Source organism: Amphiura filiformis, chromosome 12 (genome assembly GCF_039555335.1).
Source record: "Amphiura filiformis chromosome 12, Afil_fr2py, whole genome shotgun sequence".
In the NCBI taxonomy this organism is placed as follows: Eukaryota; Metazoa; Echinodermata; class Ophiuroidea; order Amphilepidida; family Amphiuridae; genus Amphiura; species Amphiura filiformis.
In genome coordinates, this window is record NC_092639.1 from 61,536,624 (window position 1) to 61,556,020 (window position 19,397).

Genomic DNA, 19,397 nt, shown 5'->3' on the forward strand with positions numbered 1-19,397 from the left:
CCAAGACTGAAATTTTCCCCTAAACAAGTATAAGTTGCACGATTTGCTACCCTAAACAAGTAGTTGTCTTTTCCCCAACCCTAAACAAGTAATTGATGCCATTATTACCCCTAAACAAGTAAACACACAGAACCCAGGCAGCGAGTGGCATGATAGGGCTAGCAATTTGTGGCAAGCCGTCTGAATTTTGAGCCATACAAGTTTACGTGGTGCTAAAGCTTACCTCAAAGTTCATGCAGTATGTCCAATATTTTCAAGATTTTTGGGCCAATAATTTCACCTTTTTGGATCACAGGTCCAACCCTTTTTATTGAAATATTGTAGAATTTATTCTTTGGGATTGGGATGTACCCATTTCTCCACATATCCAAGAGAATTTTGAACTGCAAGTCCAACACAAATTACGACCATGGCGATTGCAAACCACACATTGAAGTTGGAAGAAGATGGCAAACACGGCCAGTTTAGCTTAGTTTATTTCCTAATTTCGTCTCGATTTAAAACATCCTAGAGCATAAATTATCATACTGGATTTAGTGGTAAACCCAACCAAAATCCTGGACCTCATTGATTTATATTTTATAAAAAGCCAAAATAGTTCCAAATTATTCAATCGTTGTGTTTGTAAATACCCCGGTAAAATTTCACACATGTCAAAAGTTCATTGACACAGCTTGTTTACAAACCTAGAAGTTCGTGGTTACTTTGTTGCTCCTTTAGACCATGTTCCGATCAACCAAATTTTCTGGGCTGGAAGCCACCAAGAGTATGAATATTAATGAGCTTAAAGAGGTTCGGCCAATCGAAAATCCTCTTATATTTTTCCTCATAATTTATTGACTCCACAGTTAAGAAAAAACATGCTGATTGGTTGTATATTCTGAACAAGTTGTGACCTCGTCCGGGGACCTCGTTTTTAGTATGCTAGCTGGGCCAGCTATAGGGATCTGTCATCTCTGACAGCTAAAAGATGGCTTTTAACTGCTTTTGGGGTGTAGGAAGAAGACACTTTCCTTTCACTTTTCATGAATGAAGGAGAAAGCACAAAATCCCAACCTTGGCAAAACTACCCTAAGTACGTAAGAGCTCCAAAGACATACCCTTTTACACCAATTTTACATGAATTTGATACCCTATTCACGTTACGCACGTAACGTACCCTAGTCTGAAAAATACCCTTTTTACATGAATTTACGGACGCGCCTGATACCCCCCTTCACCATTACAGTGCCCCCCCCGGCTTAAGGCCATTGCCTGCCCTTTTTAGGTTTTGGCCTTGGTGCCTGCAGATCTTTGTCAACTTCAAGGCATTCTTCATCACTTGTTGGCCTTGGTGCCCTTCTTTGTCTTTACCTAGTGCCCCCCCCCAAATTAAAATTAAATGCCTGCCGAGCATACATGAGCATTAACACATTTAGTGATAAACAATCACGCTGATCGACTGATTCAATGGTCTTGGCAACAAGACGATCGCCAATCACCGACACATACCCGGACCATGGAAGTACTACATACACTGCAAAATTCCTGGCGGCAGAGTGACTACATCGCACTGGATCTCTGCAGTCACCACTGCCGTCACACCATAATAACCTAACTTATGGTGGCCGACGGAGTCACTACAAGAGAGTGACTACATCGGAAACAAGGCAGTAGGGTACTATGCAGCAGTGTCATCACGCAGTGACTACAACTGCTAGCCTCCGATGTGTTATCTCCTCGATGCCGCTTCGGCGACTCATGATGTACACCACTGACTAGATTCCGACAGTGGTCCACATCTTGTAGTCACATCAAAGTGACTTCCGTGGCCAGTGCCCCCATGCGTTGCCTGCTGGGTACCCAGTCGGCGAACGCCAAGGTGACTACGCTGCCAAAGGTCATTGACCGAACCCTGTTATGAGTTCGAACACTCTGGTGACGCTCGCGTATATCTACAAACGACGCGCCGATGATGACAAATACGCGCCGATGATGACAAATACGCCGTATCATGCTTGTTTACTGCTTGTATACGCCATGAATGGAACTTGAGTTGGTTTTATAATTGATTGATTGATGCTGCATGCTGTACAGTGCATGGGTGTGTGGCCGTACTGCCGTCTTTGTTTTTATCGTGCTTTTACATTCTTTATCATTTATATTTCAACTTTTGATTAATTTTGTTTCATTTATTTATTGTTCTCTTTTATATATTTTTAATTATTTTCGTGCTGCCTGTTTAATAATATCGTCAACTGTGTGTGTTTTATTTGCAGTTCTTGTTTTTGGTTTATTTGTTTGTTTCATTTCAAACATTTTTATTTTGTTTATTTGTTTGCTTGTTTTCCTACAAAACTTATATCATTGCTTTAGATGACATGTTTTGCTATTAAAAAAGGCCTATTTTTTCATATTTTGCATGATAACGTTATATAGGCCTATTGAAACTTTTTTTATATTTAAAACGAATTGTGTTTTTAAATGTTTTAAAAGAGATATTAATTTTGAGCCGAAGTTCGCAAAGTATGCCTATTATAGGCCTAGCATTTTCAATTTATACATTTTGATTTGCCAAAACTTTTTCTGTTATATTTAATATTGATTTATAGGCCTAGCATGCATTTGTTTTACTTCTTGTCACTTTCCTGAAAGGTCTACTGCAAATTTATACTTTTACTGCCGTAAGTTTATGCAAAACTTTGGCTTGTGCTATTTTCTTTTTCCGTTTTTCAAAATGGTGTTTTTATAGGCCTATATTAGTTTGATTTGTTTTTCATGTTGATTTTTTTTTTTTACGTTATCAAATTATACCTATAAATCGGTGTCACATCAATATAGGCCTATTGCAATGTTTGTTTGAAATTGTCTTATTTTTTATCACGCAAATATTAATGCTTGTTATGAATTATTATTGTTATAATTATTTATTTATTTTACACATTTAATATTTTAATTCATCAATAGGCCTACATGCTTCTTATATTCCTACTTTTAACTTCTTTATTTGCAATTTTTCTCAAGTTGTTTTCTTTCAAGTGGTTCTTTGTTTCTTCCATTCTTCGTTCATTGGTTTCTTCCTATTTATTTATTTCTTAACTTTTTATTTATTTAGTTATTCAAATAGGCCTAACCACCAATTAACAAAAATGTATTTTATTCATCATAATTTAGTTTATTGAATTATAGCCCTACTTTGTTTACTGATCATGTTTATTTCTTTTACTAACAAATTTATTTTATTCATCTAAAATTTCCCTTATTTTTAAAGTCCAGTTTGCAATTTCCCCTCCCTCATCCCCTAAAAAAAGCAAGAAATAAAGAATATTATTTGAATAAATCAAGAGAATATAAAAAATATGGCAATAAAAGCAAAACTGGCAACCCAAAACGCTGGTACTGAGCACCCAGGCCCAGTCGCGTAGTCACACCGGTGTCACTCTCCTGCGAAGTCACCGCGCCGCGAAGTCACTCTGTCCGAGGTGTAGTTTCCGATGGAGTGACATTGTGGTGACATCGGCGTCACACAGATGAGAATCTTGCAGTGTATCTACTTTACTGTGAAAATAGCAACTTACATACAAATATATTCCTTTTGGGACAATTTAAATCATAATGCATGATTGTAAAATTTCATGTTGATTTAAATTAAAATCTAGTCAACTGGACTTACTATTTATTGACTGGCGACGTTTCACATCCTATCCTGGATGCTTCCTCAAGCCGCCTGATTTTTCGGGCGGCGATTGGTCAGTGACCCGTGATGGGGTCACAGAACTGAGACGCGAGGATCTTTTGGATAGCAGAACTCTAGGCCCCCGCCAAGTTTTGGTGCAGACCTCCTCCTCTGTTCAGAGATGGCTCCTCCCGCTTCACATAAACAGCCTCTTTCACACCTCTTTCAAACCACCGCGATATGACAACGTCCTTGTTATCGAATGTGTGGTTGGTACTGTTGAGATGTGAGTATACAGCCGAGTCTCCACAACCGGATGCGCTTGCTCTTCTATGCTGATACATGCGCTTAGCCAGCGGTTGCTTATTTTCCCCTATATACAAGTCCTTGCACCCATTGTCTGTACATGGGATAGCATAGACAAGGTTATTCTGTTTGTCTTTCGGGACTTTGTCCTTAGGGTGAACAAGTTTTTGCCTCAGTGTGTTGGTGGGTTTAAAGGAGACAGGGATTTGGTATCCTCTAAAAACTCTCCAAGAAAATTCGGGCTCAGATGTGGTGGATGGTCACATATATGAAACCTAGCCAGTCAGTGCACTGTGTAACATGTGTCACGATGACCGATTAATGGCCTTTGACCCCTTATCTGTGTTTTTTTGGAGAGAATGGGCTATTCCAGTTGTAATTTATGTTCCCTTTGGATGATATGACCTTAATATCCCACACCTAGGGTGTGAATTTCAAATGGGGTTACCTGAATGTGTAACTCCATGTTAAATCTACACTCCTTGTGTAGGAGATTAAGGTCATGTCTTCCATAGGGGTATATGGATTTCAACTGGAACAGCCCAATGTGACAAAACCTTCACAGAGCAGAGATCTGAGAGTGATGATGCATCATAGTAGGCTTACTATTGCCAATGTTATTGCACAACAAAAATATACTCCTAAGTCTTTGAAACATTTTGTCCTGAAGATGTGAAAGCTATTTATGATGAACATGTTTTGAGCATAATGAATATAAAATTCATTAAAAGCACATCTATTAGAGGTTATCCGTGTTCTATAAGCTGCATATCCTATCAGCGACTGCTATACCTTAATTGTTTAGGACTTTCAAAAGAAGTACCTGCATGTGTAACCATAACTGTTTCAAAATAGCCCGCCAAAGTCATGCAGGTAACTCCGAGGTCGTGTATTGAATTCCTTTGAATGAGGAATACTACGGGAATCAGCGTCTTTTGTTAGTCACACATGAGTCAAGTGGATAACCTCTATATATTTTACTGTTTCTCGTTGCTTTTTTATACAGGTAACACTGTTGAAGCAGGCAGAGTGTTCTATGGTGAAGAACCATATCAAGTGATTGACGGTCTCTTCCCTGACGAGCAGTATGTTATTGAAGTAGTCACTGTACTAGATCCACTGTCACCCTTCCCTGAGCAGAGATGTGAGGGTGATGCTGAAGTAGGCCAAACAGGTAACAACATCTATGGGTCACTCCATATCATATCAAGGAGGCCCCACCTGACCCCCTCAGATTTGCTTTATATTTTACTCATATGTTGTACCTTAATACCCTGTAAAAATATTAAAAACCTGCAAGTTTGAGATCTGTAGCTCTTACGGATTTTCTGTGGCAGCCATTTAAGTTGGAGTATAGTAGGGGGTCTAAATTTGAACCCAAAAGTTGCCCTTTAAATAAATTTCACAAAAAGAGAGAGAGGTCTGAAACCTTGTATACACACTAACTGCATGCCCAATTTGTCAAAAAGTAAAAAAAAAATCTGTAATTGCGCGTTGTGTCACAGGGTCATTAAATAACGCAAGAAAAATGTAATGTTTTGTAAACTGGCAAGTTTAGCCCCCCTAAATTCACATTTTTTGTCAGATTAATTATTTTATGTTGTCACTGATGCTATATATAGGATGAATATAATGCATATCCAAAAAATTGAGCTCACAATTCATTTACATTTCGAACAGCGCCCTCACGGAGATGAAATTTATTGCAAATTCAACATATTCAGGGGGCACAAAGTCGATGTGGTCCCCCTTCAAAATTTATAAAACATCACTTTTGTATGACTACTAGTCTTAAATTACAACTTTGCTAAGTCCCAGTAATTGTATAGGTTGACTTCATATAAAACGACAAGCCCAAAGTTGACCATTTTCTTATGATTGCATGCACTGCAAATATGCTGAATTTGGAAGGCTTAAAAGTCCAATTGGCCCCAATATTGAAAATAAAATGGAAATAAAAGTAACTAGGGCCAATAACTACGCATCTAGTTATTTATTTTCAATATTGTGGCCATTTTGACTTTTAAGCCTTCCAGTGGCTTAAAATGTATGTACTATAATTGTGAAATAAATAAAATAATATCCTTCATTTTCGCACATCCAAGGTTTTCACTTTTATTTGTGTTATTTTCTAGAAACGCCTGACCCAGGAGAGATTGTTTGTCTTGATGTGACCCTCACCTCATTTTATTTCACTTGGGGTGATGCATCCAGCAGCTACAGCGATTTCCTTAACTACTTTGTTCAAGTGACGGATAGTAAAGGGACAATACAAAGCGGTACCGTCAACATGAACGATAGATTAGCAACATTCAGCAGCCTCACTCCCGGTGAAGAATATTGCATCACAGTGCAGATTCTCCTAGAGTTCTCAACGGATGTAACGAATGTGTTCTGCAAACAAACAAGTAAGACCTGGTTTGATATCAATTCCTATGTGGTGATTTTAAAACTCAAACGCTTTTGTTTGGGGATGCATTTTGGTCAAGATATTTGTTGCCCGACCTGTATTTAGCTATATGACCACTGCCAGGGCCGGATTTACCTTTTTTGGGGTCCTGGACCAGGCCAAAATTCGGAGCTCCAAACTCATGTTCACTCAGACCATTTTAGCCCAAAATTAAGGTGAATTTTGCTATGCAAAGGGCCTGTGTGCACGAAAGCGCACAAAATTGTTCAATTTTAGCATATTTTGGTCCAAAACATTGTGTTTTCAGGCTAAAAAGAAACATGCCACATTGGGGGCTCTGGGCCCAGGCCCATGCCCAATGGTAAATCCGGCCCTGGCCACTGCAGGTTAATAAATTTATCATTTTTCACAAAAGTATCAAAGTGTTTGAAGTGAGAAAATTGAAAGGATCGTTTCTTCTTCTTCTTCTTCCTTATAAGTGCCTCCCTCATATGTATGAGTATTATCGCACTGCGTACAGACAAGCTGTACTTATTTTTTACTCTGGAACCTAGAGTAGATGAGTGTATTTTGAAGTACAGTCAACAGTTTATCTGAAATTTGTCAATGCTTTTTAAGGTTTTTCCCCAAAGATTATAAAAAAGTACATGCTAATTGTCACAAAGTTGCAAATTAAAGCAAAATTAATAAAATAATATAGTACACTCATTTCACGCATCCAAATTTTTCACTTGTGTTATTTTCTAGAAACGCTTGACCCAGGAGAGATCATTTGTCTTGATGTGACCACCACCTCATTTCTATTCACTTGGGGCGATGCATCCAGCAGCTATAATGATTTCCTCAACTACATTGTCCAAGTGAGGGATAGTCAAGGGATAATACAAAGCGGTGCCGTCAACATGAACGATAGATTAGCAACATTCAGCGGCCTCACTCCCGGTGAAGAATATTGCATCACAGTGAGCATTCTCCTGGAGTTCTCAACGAATGCGACGCGTGTGTTCTGCAAACAAACAAGTAAGACCCACTATGATGTCAATTCCTATATGTGGTGATTTGATATGTCAAAGTCAAACACTTTTGTCATTCACACTGAAATCTATCAATATTTTTTGTAAAAAATGTATATATTTATTACAAGTTACAAAGCTGAAAATGAAGACAAAATTGATCAAATAATATAGTACCCCTCATTTTCACACATCAAGTATTTCACTTTCTTTGTGTTATTTTCCAGGAACGCCTGATCCAGGAGAAATTGTTTGTCTTGATGTGACCACCACGTCATTTCAATTCACTTGGGGTGATGCATCCAGCAGCTATAATGATTTCCTCAACTATTTTGTCCAAGTGAGGGATAGTCAAGGGATAATACGAAGTGGCACCGTCAACTTGAACGAGAGATTAGCAACATTCAACAGCCTCACTCCCGGTGAAGAATATTGCATCACGGTGCGTATTCTCCTGCAGTCCTCAAATGATGTGACGCGTGTGGACTGCAAACGAACAAGTAAGACCCAGTTTGATTTCAATTCCTATGTGGTGATTTGATAAGTCAAAGTAAAACACTTCTGTTGTTCACACTGCAAATGATATTTTTGAAGACTATTTGCATTTGAAATGTACCTTGCAGTTGCATTTCACACATTTGTTTTGAACAAGCATTTTGGCATGTTTTATATTTTTGTACAAGAACAATGTGCATTTGTACATGAATTTAGGACAACTCGTTTTGATGGCAAGATGGCAGAGCTGTATTGATTTGAATTCATCAACCACCTAATATACCTTGGCCTGCCCTGATCTATGTTGATACTGTTACAAGTCGATTGACTCAAGGCTAAAATCACCTTTTGGCGAATTCACACAAATAAACAACAAAAATACACTGTTTGATTAAGATAACAGAATCAAAGTCTTTAATTGAAAGTAAAATATGCTTGATACGTGACAACAAATGCACATACAATGTAATCAAATATAATCACTCTTTTAACTAGTTACTACTTAGCTCGCAGTCTTCTTGGTGATCATAGAGATCTTGCAATGTTCTGGATGACTTATATCCTTATTCACTTGTCCATTGTACACATTTTTATATCCTTGCGTATAAAATCCTCACACAAACATTTATCTCCTTGCGCTGCTTTCTCCAAACATTTATCTCCTTGTGCTGCTTTATCCAAAAATGGTGCTTCTTTCACCAATCACTCTTTCTCCAGGAAACAGGCTGCTTTCTGCATTGCTCCACTGTATTTGACAGATGTGTTGTTTTATAAACCAGACTCCAGCAAGTCTCTCAAAATCTCCTTTGTTGCTGTATTAAAATAGCACATTATTGGCTATGTAAACTGGTTCAAATGTACCTCCTTTTGAAGCACAACTATGATCAAAACCTAGAGAGTTAACAACCTCTCATGATATTCTGCCAAGAGCAAACTCAAGCTCTCACATTTTTATTCTCCAGAAAACCCATGATCTATTAATAGACCAATCTGCCACATTACAACACTTCCTGTGGGTATTCCCCGTGATGTCATATCTACTATATTATCAGGGATTCCCCTAATGGTGCAATGCACTGAACATTGAGCAATATGGGAATCCCCTATGATATTAATAACTCTGATTAAATTTGTTTACTGTACCCAAAGGGATTTCCCCTAAAACATGCCATGACACACAAACTCTGGCATGATTACTTCCAAGGGGTTGCCCCAAGACTCATATTTCTCATGACATACTTTCAGCTTGTAACCAAAGTTAAATAATTAAATTAAATTACTCAGGGCACATCACAATACCCTTACGCAAGATGTTGGACTTGAAACTTCCAAGACAGGGATGTAAGACAGAAGTCATAGAGGGCCAAATAGGTTATTCTAGTTGAAATCCATACACCCCCTATGGAAGACATTACCTTAATGCGGGCACAGTGGCTCAGTGGTTACGGCCTTGGACTCATAATCCGAGAGCTTGCTCGACGTGCGTGGGTTCGATTCCCCGTCCCACCACCGTGTTGCGCCCTTGGGCAAGGCGCTTTGCCTCTCTTGCCTCACCCCACCCAGGTGCAATGGGAAGCTGTTAGGGGTAGTCACAGTCGTTGTACTGATGGACCCTGCGCCACTTGTAGGCTGCAAACGTGGTTCCGACATATTCTAATGACGGCGGAATAAATGTAAAGCGCTTTGAGGCTGTTTACGGCATAAAGCGCTATATAAATATCTACATTTATTTTTTGTATTTTTTATTTTAATCTGACAGGGAGAGTGAATTTCAAATGGGGGTATGGTTGACTACATTTGAAATCCATACCCCCTGCGTGGTTGATTAAGGCTATGTCTTCCATAGGGGGTGTGTCAATATCAACTGGAAAGCCCATTGAAACTGGGAGCAATTAACACTTGGGTCTACATTACCAAGGGCAAGCCTGTCATTTCATTTTGCATGAGGGAAACAGTAGAATGTAATCGAGTGTCATAAATAAGTGAATTGTGTGAAATAATGAAATTTCTATGGATCAAATCAACTTGTGCGGAGAAAGGCAAATTTCATGGAGCAACCTGAAAATCACTACCCCCTGATGATGACATCACCCACTAAATAGACATGCATACACATTTGTGTCTATGTATGAATGTATTTATTTTAGGTATGTGTGTATTGTGAACACAGATTTATCAAAACAATCATCTTTCTTTCCAGGACCCAATGCACCATCTAATCTTCAGTGCAGTTCCATTTTGTCAACCTCACTCCGTTTCACATGGAGTGCTCCAAGCGGCTCTTTTGACAACTATCTTATCACCTACGCACCAAGCAATGGTTCACCTGCTTCACCTATTTCTGTGCAACCAAGTGATCCAAGAGACATAGAGCTAACCAACTTACTGCCGAATACAAACTATACTATTTCTATAGTGACCGTTGTGGGCCAAGGTGCAGCCAGTGTCCTAAGTGATCCATTGGAGCGATCTTGTCAGACAAGTAAGAATAATGAAAAAACAACTTAAAGCCTTAATGTACGATCTTTTAAAATTTTTAGATTTTTCTTTTTTTCTTCTAAAATGATAATATGCAATCATTATGAAAGTTCCCAATACATTTGAACGCGAAAAACATTGGGAATTTGCAAAGAAACAACATCATAAACTTCACCTCTATCACTCGAAACATCTCGCACGATTTGGATTAGGACAGCGAGTGCGGCCTCAGAATTAGTCTCCTACGCGGCCAGTTTGGTTACGCTCTCTCCACATGTGGAGGGAGCGTAACCAAGCTAGTTTTGTAGGAGACTACGGTTTGCGACCGTGGCCGACATAAAGTCATAATCTAAAAAATTATGACTTTATGTCGGACCAACAGAAAATCGTCCCGTTTTACTACAAATAGGACGAATTTGACAGTTTGCTCATAGATTTAAATTAGAACATGTGTAAGTATTACAAATATGCCAAAAAATCGGTTTTGAAAAAAATAAAGGTAAATTCTGAAAAAAGATCGTACATTATGACTTTAAAATCACAAGATCCAATTTGGTATCCTGCTGAAGATCATTTCTTCCATACTCTGTAGTCATTTGGAATTCTCAATCCAGCACATAGTTTCAAACCAGGATTTGTAAAGCTTCAAGCAGGACTGTTTTGTGCCAACTCATCAATGTTACTTAACTTGATAACTGTTATGTCTAGATTAGCCTAGACAACAATAACCTAAGTGCCAACTCATCAATGTTACTTAACTTGATAACTGTTATGTCTAGATTAGTCTAGACAACAATAACCAAATTCAAATAAGGTGATGACATTTTGTGTGAATATGTTTTGTAGTAAGCTCACTCTCATGCTAAATACAATCCCAAGTAGAAGTATAATTTCAATTTTGATCCCAGTAGGGGCACTAACAGACAATATGATACATGTGACATGCCAAAAATAAAAAAAGATAGCAACTGCAGCTAAGGAGTAAACATCCACCAAAGATAACCAAATTAAGAAATAATAATTACCAAGCAGTAATCATTTTGTAATTGTTATTCTCCACAGGCGTTGCCCAGCCCGCTGACATCATCATCCAAGATATCACTGAAACCTGTGTGACATTCACTTGGGGTGAAATCAACCTGGCATTTGATAACTATGTACTTTATGTCTTTGATGAGGAACAGAATGGAAACATTGACACTCAAGTCAGTACAAATGTTGATGATATAACGTCATGTGTACTCACTCCTGGCAAGCTGTATACCATTATATTAGAGACAAACCCAATAGTATCAGTGTCAGGAAGAAAATCTTTCATTGCAAGTGAGTAAACAGACTTGGACCCTAAAGTAAAAATAATTAAATATGGGCATAAAAAATAGTGCCTTAATTATTATATGTTCCAGCTACAGTAACACCTAGTGCCGTCACACTGGACAAATTCCATTCACGTCAGAGGAGGTTTGTGTGTATGAATGCAATGAAGCAAATAAACATGTAATCAATACAGCTTTGATTTGCTAGGAATTGAACTGGGCACCCCTGTCATATCAATTTCTTCAAAAGTGATTGAGATGTCATCGAAGCTGGAGCAAATAATAGAACATTTATCAATGTGCTTTAAATTTATTCCGCTTTCACTGGGATAAATCGCATCATTTGGCTCCCATCAATAATTGCACCACTTTGACTATCCGTTGCTGCTCCCAATTTTACACATAGGTGTAGTGGTATAAATAAGAAAAAGTGTCTTGCCCAAGGATATTAAATTCCATTTGCTTTAGTAAAGCCAAAGATAATCTTACTTTCATGTTTGTTATTCAGAACCAAATCCAGCACAAAATATTCAGTGTGCCGGATCAACTGTAACCTCTGTCACAGTTACATGGCAGGCACCTGCTAGCAGTGGAGGATTGCCAGCAGTCTTTGATGTCTACAAAATATACATTAGACAAGGCACAGGACCAAGAAATCTGGTAAGACCAAAGAGATTAAATCCAAAGAGTACCGACTCCAAATTGCCCATTATGTAATGCTATGGTCACTTATGGAGGGCAATAGTGTACCTCCGGTTGTTTTTTGGTAAAAGCCCAAAATCGAACAATAGTTTGTGTCTTTAAGTTTGAGTGTTACAAAGGTTTACATACTCAGCGCTTAGTGCATATTTTTGGCACAATGTGTTATATACCGAGCACAAACAACAGCACACTTTGAATCAAAGTCTGCTGGATGCATAACGAAATTATTTGGCAGTACTTGATCTCTGTCAACTTAAAAGCCTTTTCTATCTCGTCATGCAATATTCCAGGATGTGTATTTGTGGAGGGTGTCTGCCTTTCGTCTTTTTCGTCAAAAAAACATAGAGGTGCACATAGGCTTGTAGATGGAGTTCTACATTATTCAGTTTCAATATTTTTTTTTGAATAGTAATTATTTATGTAAAATTTCTCCTCATTAGGTTGCCACTATACCAAATGATGGTTCAGCACTGGCATATCCAATAGTGGGTCTTCTGTCCTCAAGTGATTATACTGTTTCCATAGAAACATGTTCAACTGAAAATGACCCGAATGGAGCAGGACAGATCACATCTACAAGCAGCTCACCACCGCCATCTGCCATGTGCTCTACAGGTAATGCTCAGTTGCAGCAAGTGATCGGTAACATTGCTAAAGTTTTATATAGGCTTATAATGCGGAAAAATTGTGTATTGATATAGAATGGCATGCACATAGTTGAGCGTGATGCTAACGCTAGTTGTGTGTTGCGTAATGAGTTACTGTCGCACGCTTATGTGAATTTACGCAAGCGTGAGTTTGGATTTTATTAACGCTTGCAGTTACAAGAGCCGAGTAATTTCCGCCGTAAGTAAGCCGAACAAACTTCAGTGATCAAATGCCGGTAGCGGTAATCCCTGTCTAGATTCAGGTTCGATAGGCTCCAAAGTACAAAGCTCCAAAGTGAAAGATGTAATAGATCCTCTTAGCACAACTGACTGTGTCTATGAAATACCAATGCGCTAACTGTAATAACTCCCATGTCGTTGAGTCAAGACGGGTGTCAAAAACCAAAGCTAATTACACCCAGCAATCCCGCATACACTCGGCTAGTGAGCAGTCCAAGTCAACAATAACAAACCTTGCAGTTAAACAAAACCATGTCATCAGTTGGGACAATGCCACAATTGTATACACAAGGAGTGTGATATTAATGCTAGACATACACGTATCAAAGAATCCATTTTGATCAGAAGACAAGGACCAAACATCATGACCAGAGACAAAGCGATTCACTTAGCACTACAGTTGGGATATATCCAACCAGAAGTAAGGATCAACAACCATCATTTTGATGATGCTTATTGTCCATGATTGGTGAAACCGTCAATAGTGAGTGAGTAACAGTTTCACTGTTATATACAATAACATAATACACTAGACTGAAATTCGTCCTTATTTCTATTCAAATTTGCCAGTATCCATTGATCCTTTGGAGATTTTGGTGCAGGAGGTCGGAACTCGCAGCATTCTGGCAGTCTTTGGAGCCTCATCAGGTAATGCTGATCCTAATGGCAAATATAGGTACTACATTGATACGGCAGAAGATACATTTGTAGCAAGAGTAAGTGTTTAGTTTCACTGATTATGTACCAGCATTCATAAAATCTTTCAGCTGTTACAGCTGCATGTCCTGTGTAGCAGGAGCAGCATTGTCATTGTCATTTACCTCTAATTTCTAAATTTGCACATGGTTGTTGTGTAGGCGATCAGGCCATGGTTTTTGTTAGTTCCACCATGTGAGCAGATTGGCCTATTGCTCTATAAAATGGATGTGAACAAGACTGGCATGAGCATATAAAATAGGGGTCAGTATTTTAAATCAATAAAGGCATTAAATGCATGCACATAGAGAGGTAAGAGTTAATACATGCACAGATAAAGAGCTGCATGCATGTGCATGGTAAATCGAACCCTGGCAACAACTTCATCAATATTTATTATCTGAATGCCTGGTTTCAAACCATTCCGCACTAAAAAAAGAATAATTCTGTATCTTTTCACAGGGAGAAACTCTAGATGTTGCAGATGCAGATATTTTCTTTGACTACCAGTTTGACAATTTGATACCAGGAACTGTTTTTACTATCACCTTGTCAGTAGAACTGGTAGATGGTCAGGATGACATATCAATGATACAAGTCCTTACATGTGAGTAGACACTATGGGTCACTATGATGGTCAGGATAATATCAGATCATCAACAAGTCCTTACATGTGAGTAGACACTATGCACCACTATGATGGTCAGGATGACATCAGATCATCAATACAAGTCCTTACATGTGAGTAGACACTATGGGTCACTATGATGGTCAGGATGACATCAGATCATCAATACAAGTCCTTACATGTGAGTAGACACTATGCACCACTATGATGGTCAGGATGACATGAGATCATCAATACAAGTCCTTACATGTGAGTAGACACTATGGGCCACTATGATGGTCAGGATGACATCAGATCATCAATACAAGTCCTTACATGTGAGTAGACACTATGATGGTCGGGATGACATCAGATCATCAATACAAGTCCTTACATGTGAGTAGACACTATGGGCCACTGTGATGGTCAGGATGACATCAGATCATCAATACAAGTCCTTACATGTGAGTAGACACTATGGGTCACTATGATGGTCAGGATGACATCAGATCATCAATACAAGTCCTTACATGTGAGTAGACACTATGGGTCACTATGATGGTCAGGATGACATCAGATCATCAATACAAGTCCTTACATGTGAGTAGACACTATGGGCCACTATGATGGTCAGGATGACATCAGATCATCAATTCAAGTCCTTACATGTGAGTAGACACTATGATGGTCGGGATGACATCAGATCATCAATACAAGTCCTTACATGTGAGTAGACACTATGGGCCACTATGATGGTCAGGGTGACATCAGATCATCAATAGAAGTCCTTACATGTGAGTAGACACTATGGGCCACTATGATGGTCAGGATGACATCAGATCATCAATACAAGTCCTTACATGTGAGTAGACACTATGGGCCACTATGATGGTCAGGATGACATCAGATCATCAATACAAGTCCTTACATGTGAGTAGACACTATGGGCCACTATGATGTTCAGGATGATATCAGATCATCAATACAAGTCCTTACATGTGAGTAGACACTATGGGCCACTATGATGGTCAGGGTGACATCAGATCATCAATACAAGTCCTTACGTGTGAGTAGACACTATGGGCCACTATGATGGTCAGGATGACATCAGATCATCAACAAGTCCTTACATGTGAGTAGACACTATGGGCCACTATGATGGTCAGGATGACATCAGATCATCAATACAAGTCCTTACATGTGAGTAGACACTATGGGCCACTATGATGTTCAGGATGATATCAGATCATCAATACAAGTCCTTACATGTGAGTAGACACTATGGGCCACTATGATGGTCAGGATGACATCAGATCATCAATTCAAGTCCTTACATGTGAGTAGACACTATGATGGTCAGGATGACATCAGATCATCAATACAAGTCCTTACATGTGAGTAGACACTATGGGCCACTATGGTGGTCAGGAGGACATCAGATCATCAATACAAGTCCTTACATGTGAGTAGACACTATGGGCCACTATGATGGTCAGGATGACATCAGATCATCAATACAAGTCCTTACATGTGAGTAGACACTATGGGTCACTATGATGGTCAGGGTGACATCAGATCATCAATAGAAGTCCTTACATGTGAGTAGACACTATGGGTCACTATGATGGTCAGGATGACATCAGATCATCAATACAAGTCCTTACATGTGAGTAGACACTATGGGTCACTATGATGGTCAGGAGGACATCAGATCATCAATACAAGTCCTTACATGTGAGTAGACACTATGGGTCACTATGATGGTCAGGATGACATCAGATCATCAATACAAGTCCTTACATGTGAGTAGACACTATGGGCCACTATGATGGTCAGGATGATATCAGATCATCAATACAAGTCCTTACATGTGAGTAGACACTATGGGCCACTATGATGGTCAGGATGACATCAGATCATCAATACAAGTCCTTACATGTGAGTAGACACTATGGGCCACTATGATGGTCAGGATGACATCAGATCATCAATACAAGTCCTTACATGTGAGTAGACACTATGGGTCACTATGATGGTCAGGGTGACATCAGATCATCAATAGAAGTCCTTACATGTGAGTAGACACTATGGGTCACTATGATGGTCAGGATGACATCAGATCATCAATACAAGTCCTTACATGTGAGTAGACACTATGGGTCACTATGATGGTCAGGAGGACATCAGATCATCAATACAAGTCCTTACATGTGAGTAGACACTATGGGTCACTATGATGGTCAGGATGACATCAGATCATCAATACAAGTCCTTACATGTGAGTAGACACTATGGGCCACTATGATGGTCAGGATGACATCAGATCATCAATTCAAGTCCTTACATGTGAGTAGACACTGGGCCACTATGATGGTCAGGATGACATCAGATCATCAATACAAGTCCTTACATGTGAGTAGACACTATGGGCCACTATGATGGTCAGGATGACATCAGATCATCAATACAAGTCCTTACATGTGAGTAGACACTATGGGTCACTATGATGGTCAGGATGACATCAGATCATCAATACAAGTCCTTACATATGAGTAGACACTATGGGTCACTATGATGGTCAGGATGACATCAGATCATCAATACAAGTCCTTACATGTGAGTAGACACTATGGGCCACTATGATGGTCAGGATGATATCAGATCATCAATACAAGTCCTTACATGTGAGTAGACACTATGGGCCACTATGATGGTCAGGATGACATCAGATCATCAATACAAGTCCTTACATGTGAGTAAACACTATGGGCCACTATGGTGGTCAGGATGACATCAGATCATCAATACAAGTCCTTACATGTGATTAGACACCCCATAGCGAGACAAAAAGTTTTGGTCATTTTTGGGGTCATCTGGGGTCAATTTGCCATAGATTGTCATAGGTTCATTTCATTTTGCACTTTAACAGTACTGTATTTGATCTAAATTGGGCTATTCCATTTGAACCTTAATCTCCCACACAGGGAGTGTGAATTTCAAATGGAGTCACTCATTCGGGTAAATCTATTTGAAATATTTATTTTAATAAAAAAATAATTATCCAACTGATTCTGCATTCCTTGTGTTGTTTATTGTAAAGTTCAAGTGCATTATGAACACATATTTTTACTATCTTTGTTATTTTAATTTATAGGCCCAGAGCCTCCAGCAATCTTAGAGCAGACGAACAATGATGCAGTTACAGCCGCCTTTTCATGGCCTTTACCATTTGGACAGTACACCAATTTTGAAGTGACCTTTGAGCGACCTGGCCAGGATCCCGAGATGGAAACTACCGAGGATCCTGAGATCAACTTTGAGCATTTGTTTCCTGATACCGAGTACACAGTGACTGTAAGGACCGTCCGTGTTTGGGAAAAAGAGGGAGTCACAAAGAAGAGTGATCCTGTTTCACTTACAATAGAAACAAGTATGTCTATATGCATGGTGTATGAAGGTGGAAATTAGGGTGATTCTGAGAAAAGAAAGTTTTGATTTTTAACGGGCCAACCTCTCATTTTTGTCTCGCCTGAAAGGAGAAGACTATATAATCACTTTTTCAGCTGTATGTATGTTGGGAGTTGGGGGTGTTTGTTTGTATGTGACAAAGTGTTTTTTTGATTGAATGGTCTCATGTACTGCAACCAATGTTGGGTTATAGTTTCACTATGGGTACATACATATAGTGGTGGTATCAAAGGTCAACGAGCTCATTTGAGGAAACCAACTTGGCAAATTGGATGAAAGTTATAAATCTGGTCTCATATAAACAATTCAAATCTAACTGCAACCAAAACTTGGGTGATAATTGCACTATAGGAACTTTCCTGTTATGGTGGTCATCACACACTGAGCTCTGATGTTAACATTGGATGATGTGAGGAAACAAAATGTTGTTGGTTTTTTGTGTGTGTATTTTTTAAGTTTCAGATTTAATTAAAAACCAGTTTGCAGGTAAACAGTACATGGTTAAAAATATCAATATTACACATTCAAAATATGAATTATTTGTATTTGTTTCTATTTTCAGTCGATTTGTCTGCTCTGCAGATAGTTATTCAAGATTTTGGCACAGATTTCATCAATATTGTGTTTGGTGAGGGCATTCAGGATGCGGTGTATGAAATTTTCATTGACCCAGGTAAGTGAGTGAATTTGGAATTTGATTTGTCCAAATGCGTCATGTGAAAGGCCTTTAATTTGAAACAATGTGCCCTGAAATGCATCTAGAATGCAGTTAAGCATGCACATACTACTGAGAAGATTACGCAAGGATATGGGGGGGGGGGGAGAACAGAAAATCTTTGTGCTTACATTTGTTGTTTGGTTTATCATGTCTGCTTGTGTGCACAGTGATTTTCATCACTTATTCCAGTGCACTTTTGTATTCCCATTGATCCCTGTTGTTTTTTCAGGTTTAACACATCTGAGTGCCTTGAAATTATAAATTTTTGGCTATCAAACTTTACCTACTTCTGTGCCTACATTTGTTTTTTTGTCCCCACTTGAGTACCGTCTATTTTGTAATTGTTCCCCCATGTCAAATTGGTATAGCTTGCTGTTTTTCTTTCTAAAAGTGGCACATTTGTTTCATATTAAATAACATAAGTTAGGGTATTTTCAATTGATTCATGTCTGAAAATGGTTTATTGGGCTATTCCAGTTAAAATCCATACACCCTATGGAACACATATCCTTAATCTTCCACACAGGTAGTGTGAATTTCAAATGGGTCACCCATTTGTTGAGAATATGGTCATGTCTTCCATAGGGATGTTTGGATTTAAACTGAATACCCCAGTTTACTCTTTTCTGTTACTTGTTAAAATGGT

General features: G+C 38.8%; 1 protein-coding gene across 1 annotated transcript in view; it reads left to right on the forward strand.

The window, feature by feature from the left end:
• Positions 1-19,397, forward strand: part of LOC140166980 (uncharacterized) — a 185,802-nt gene that overhangs the window by 48,327 nt on the left and 118,078 nt on the right. The window contains exons 21-32 of the mRNA XM_072190462.1: positions 4,968-5,135; positions 6,097-6,369; positions 7,119-7,391; positions 7,612-7,884; positions 10,080-10,361; positions 11,420-11,680; positions 12,182-12,333; positions 12,816-12,990; positions 13,833-13,978; positions 14,421-14,565; positions 17,720-17,995; positions 18,596-18,706. Coding sequence (XP_072046563.1) covers positions 4,968-5,135; positions 6,097-6,369; positions 7,119-7,391; positions 7,612-7,884; positions 10,080-10,361; positions 11,420-11,680; positions 12,182-12,333; positions 12,816-12,990; positions 13,833-13,978; positions 14,421-14,565; positions 17,720-17,995; positions 18,596-18,706 — 2,535 coding nt within the window. The remainder of the gene's footprint in view (positions 1-4,967; positions 5,136-6,096; positions 6,370-7,118; positions 7,392-7,611; positions 7,885-10,079; positions 10,362-11,419; positions 11,681-12,181; positions 12,334-12,815; positions 12,991-13,832; positions 13,979-14,420; positions 14,566-17,719; positions 17,996-18,595; positions 18,707-19,397) is intronic.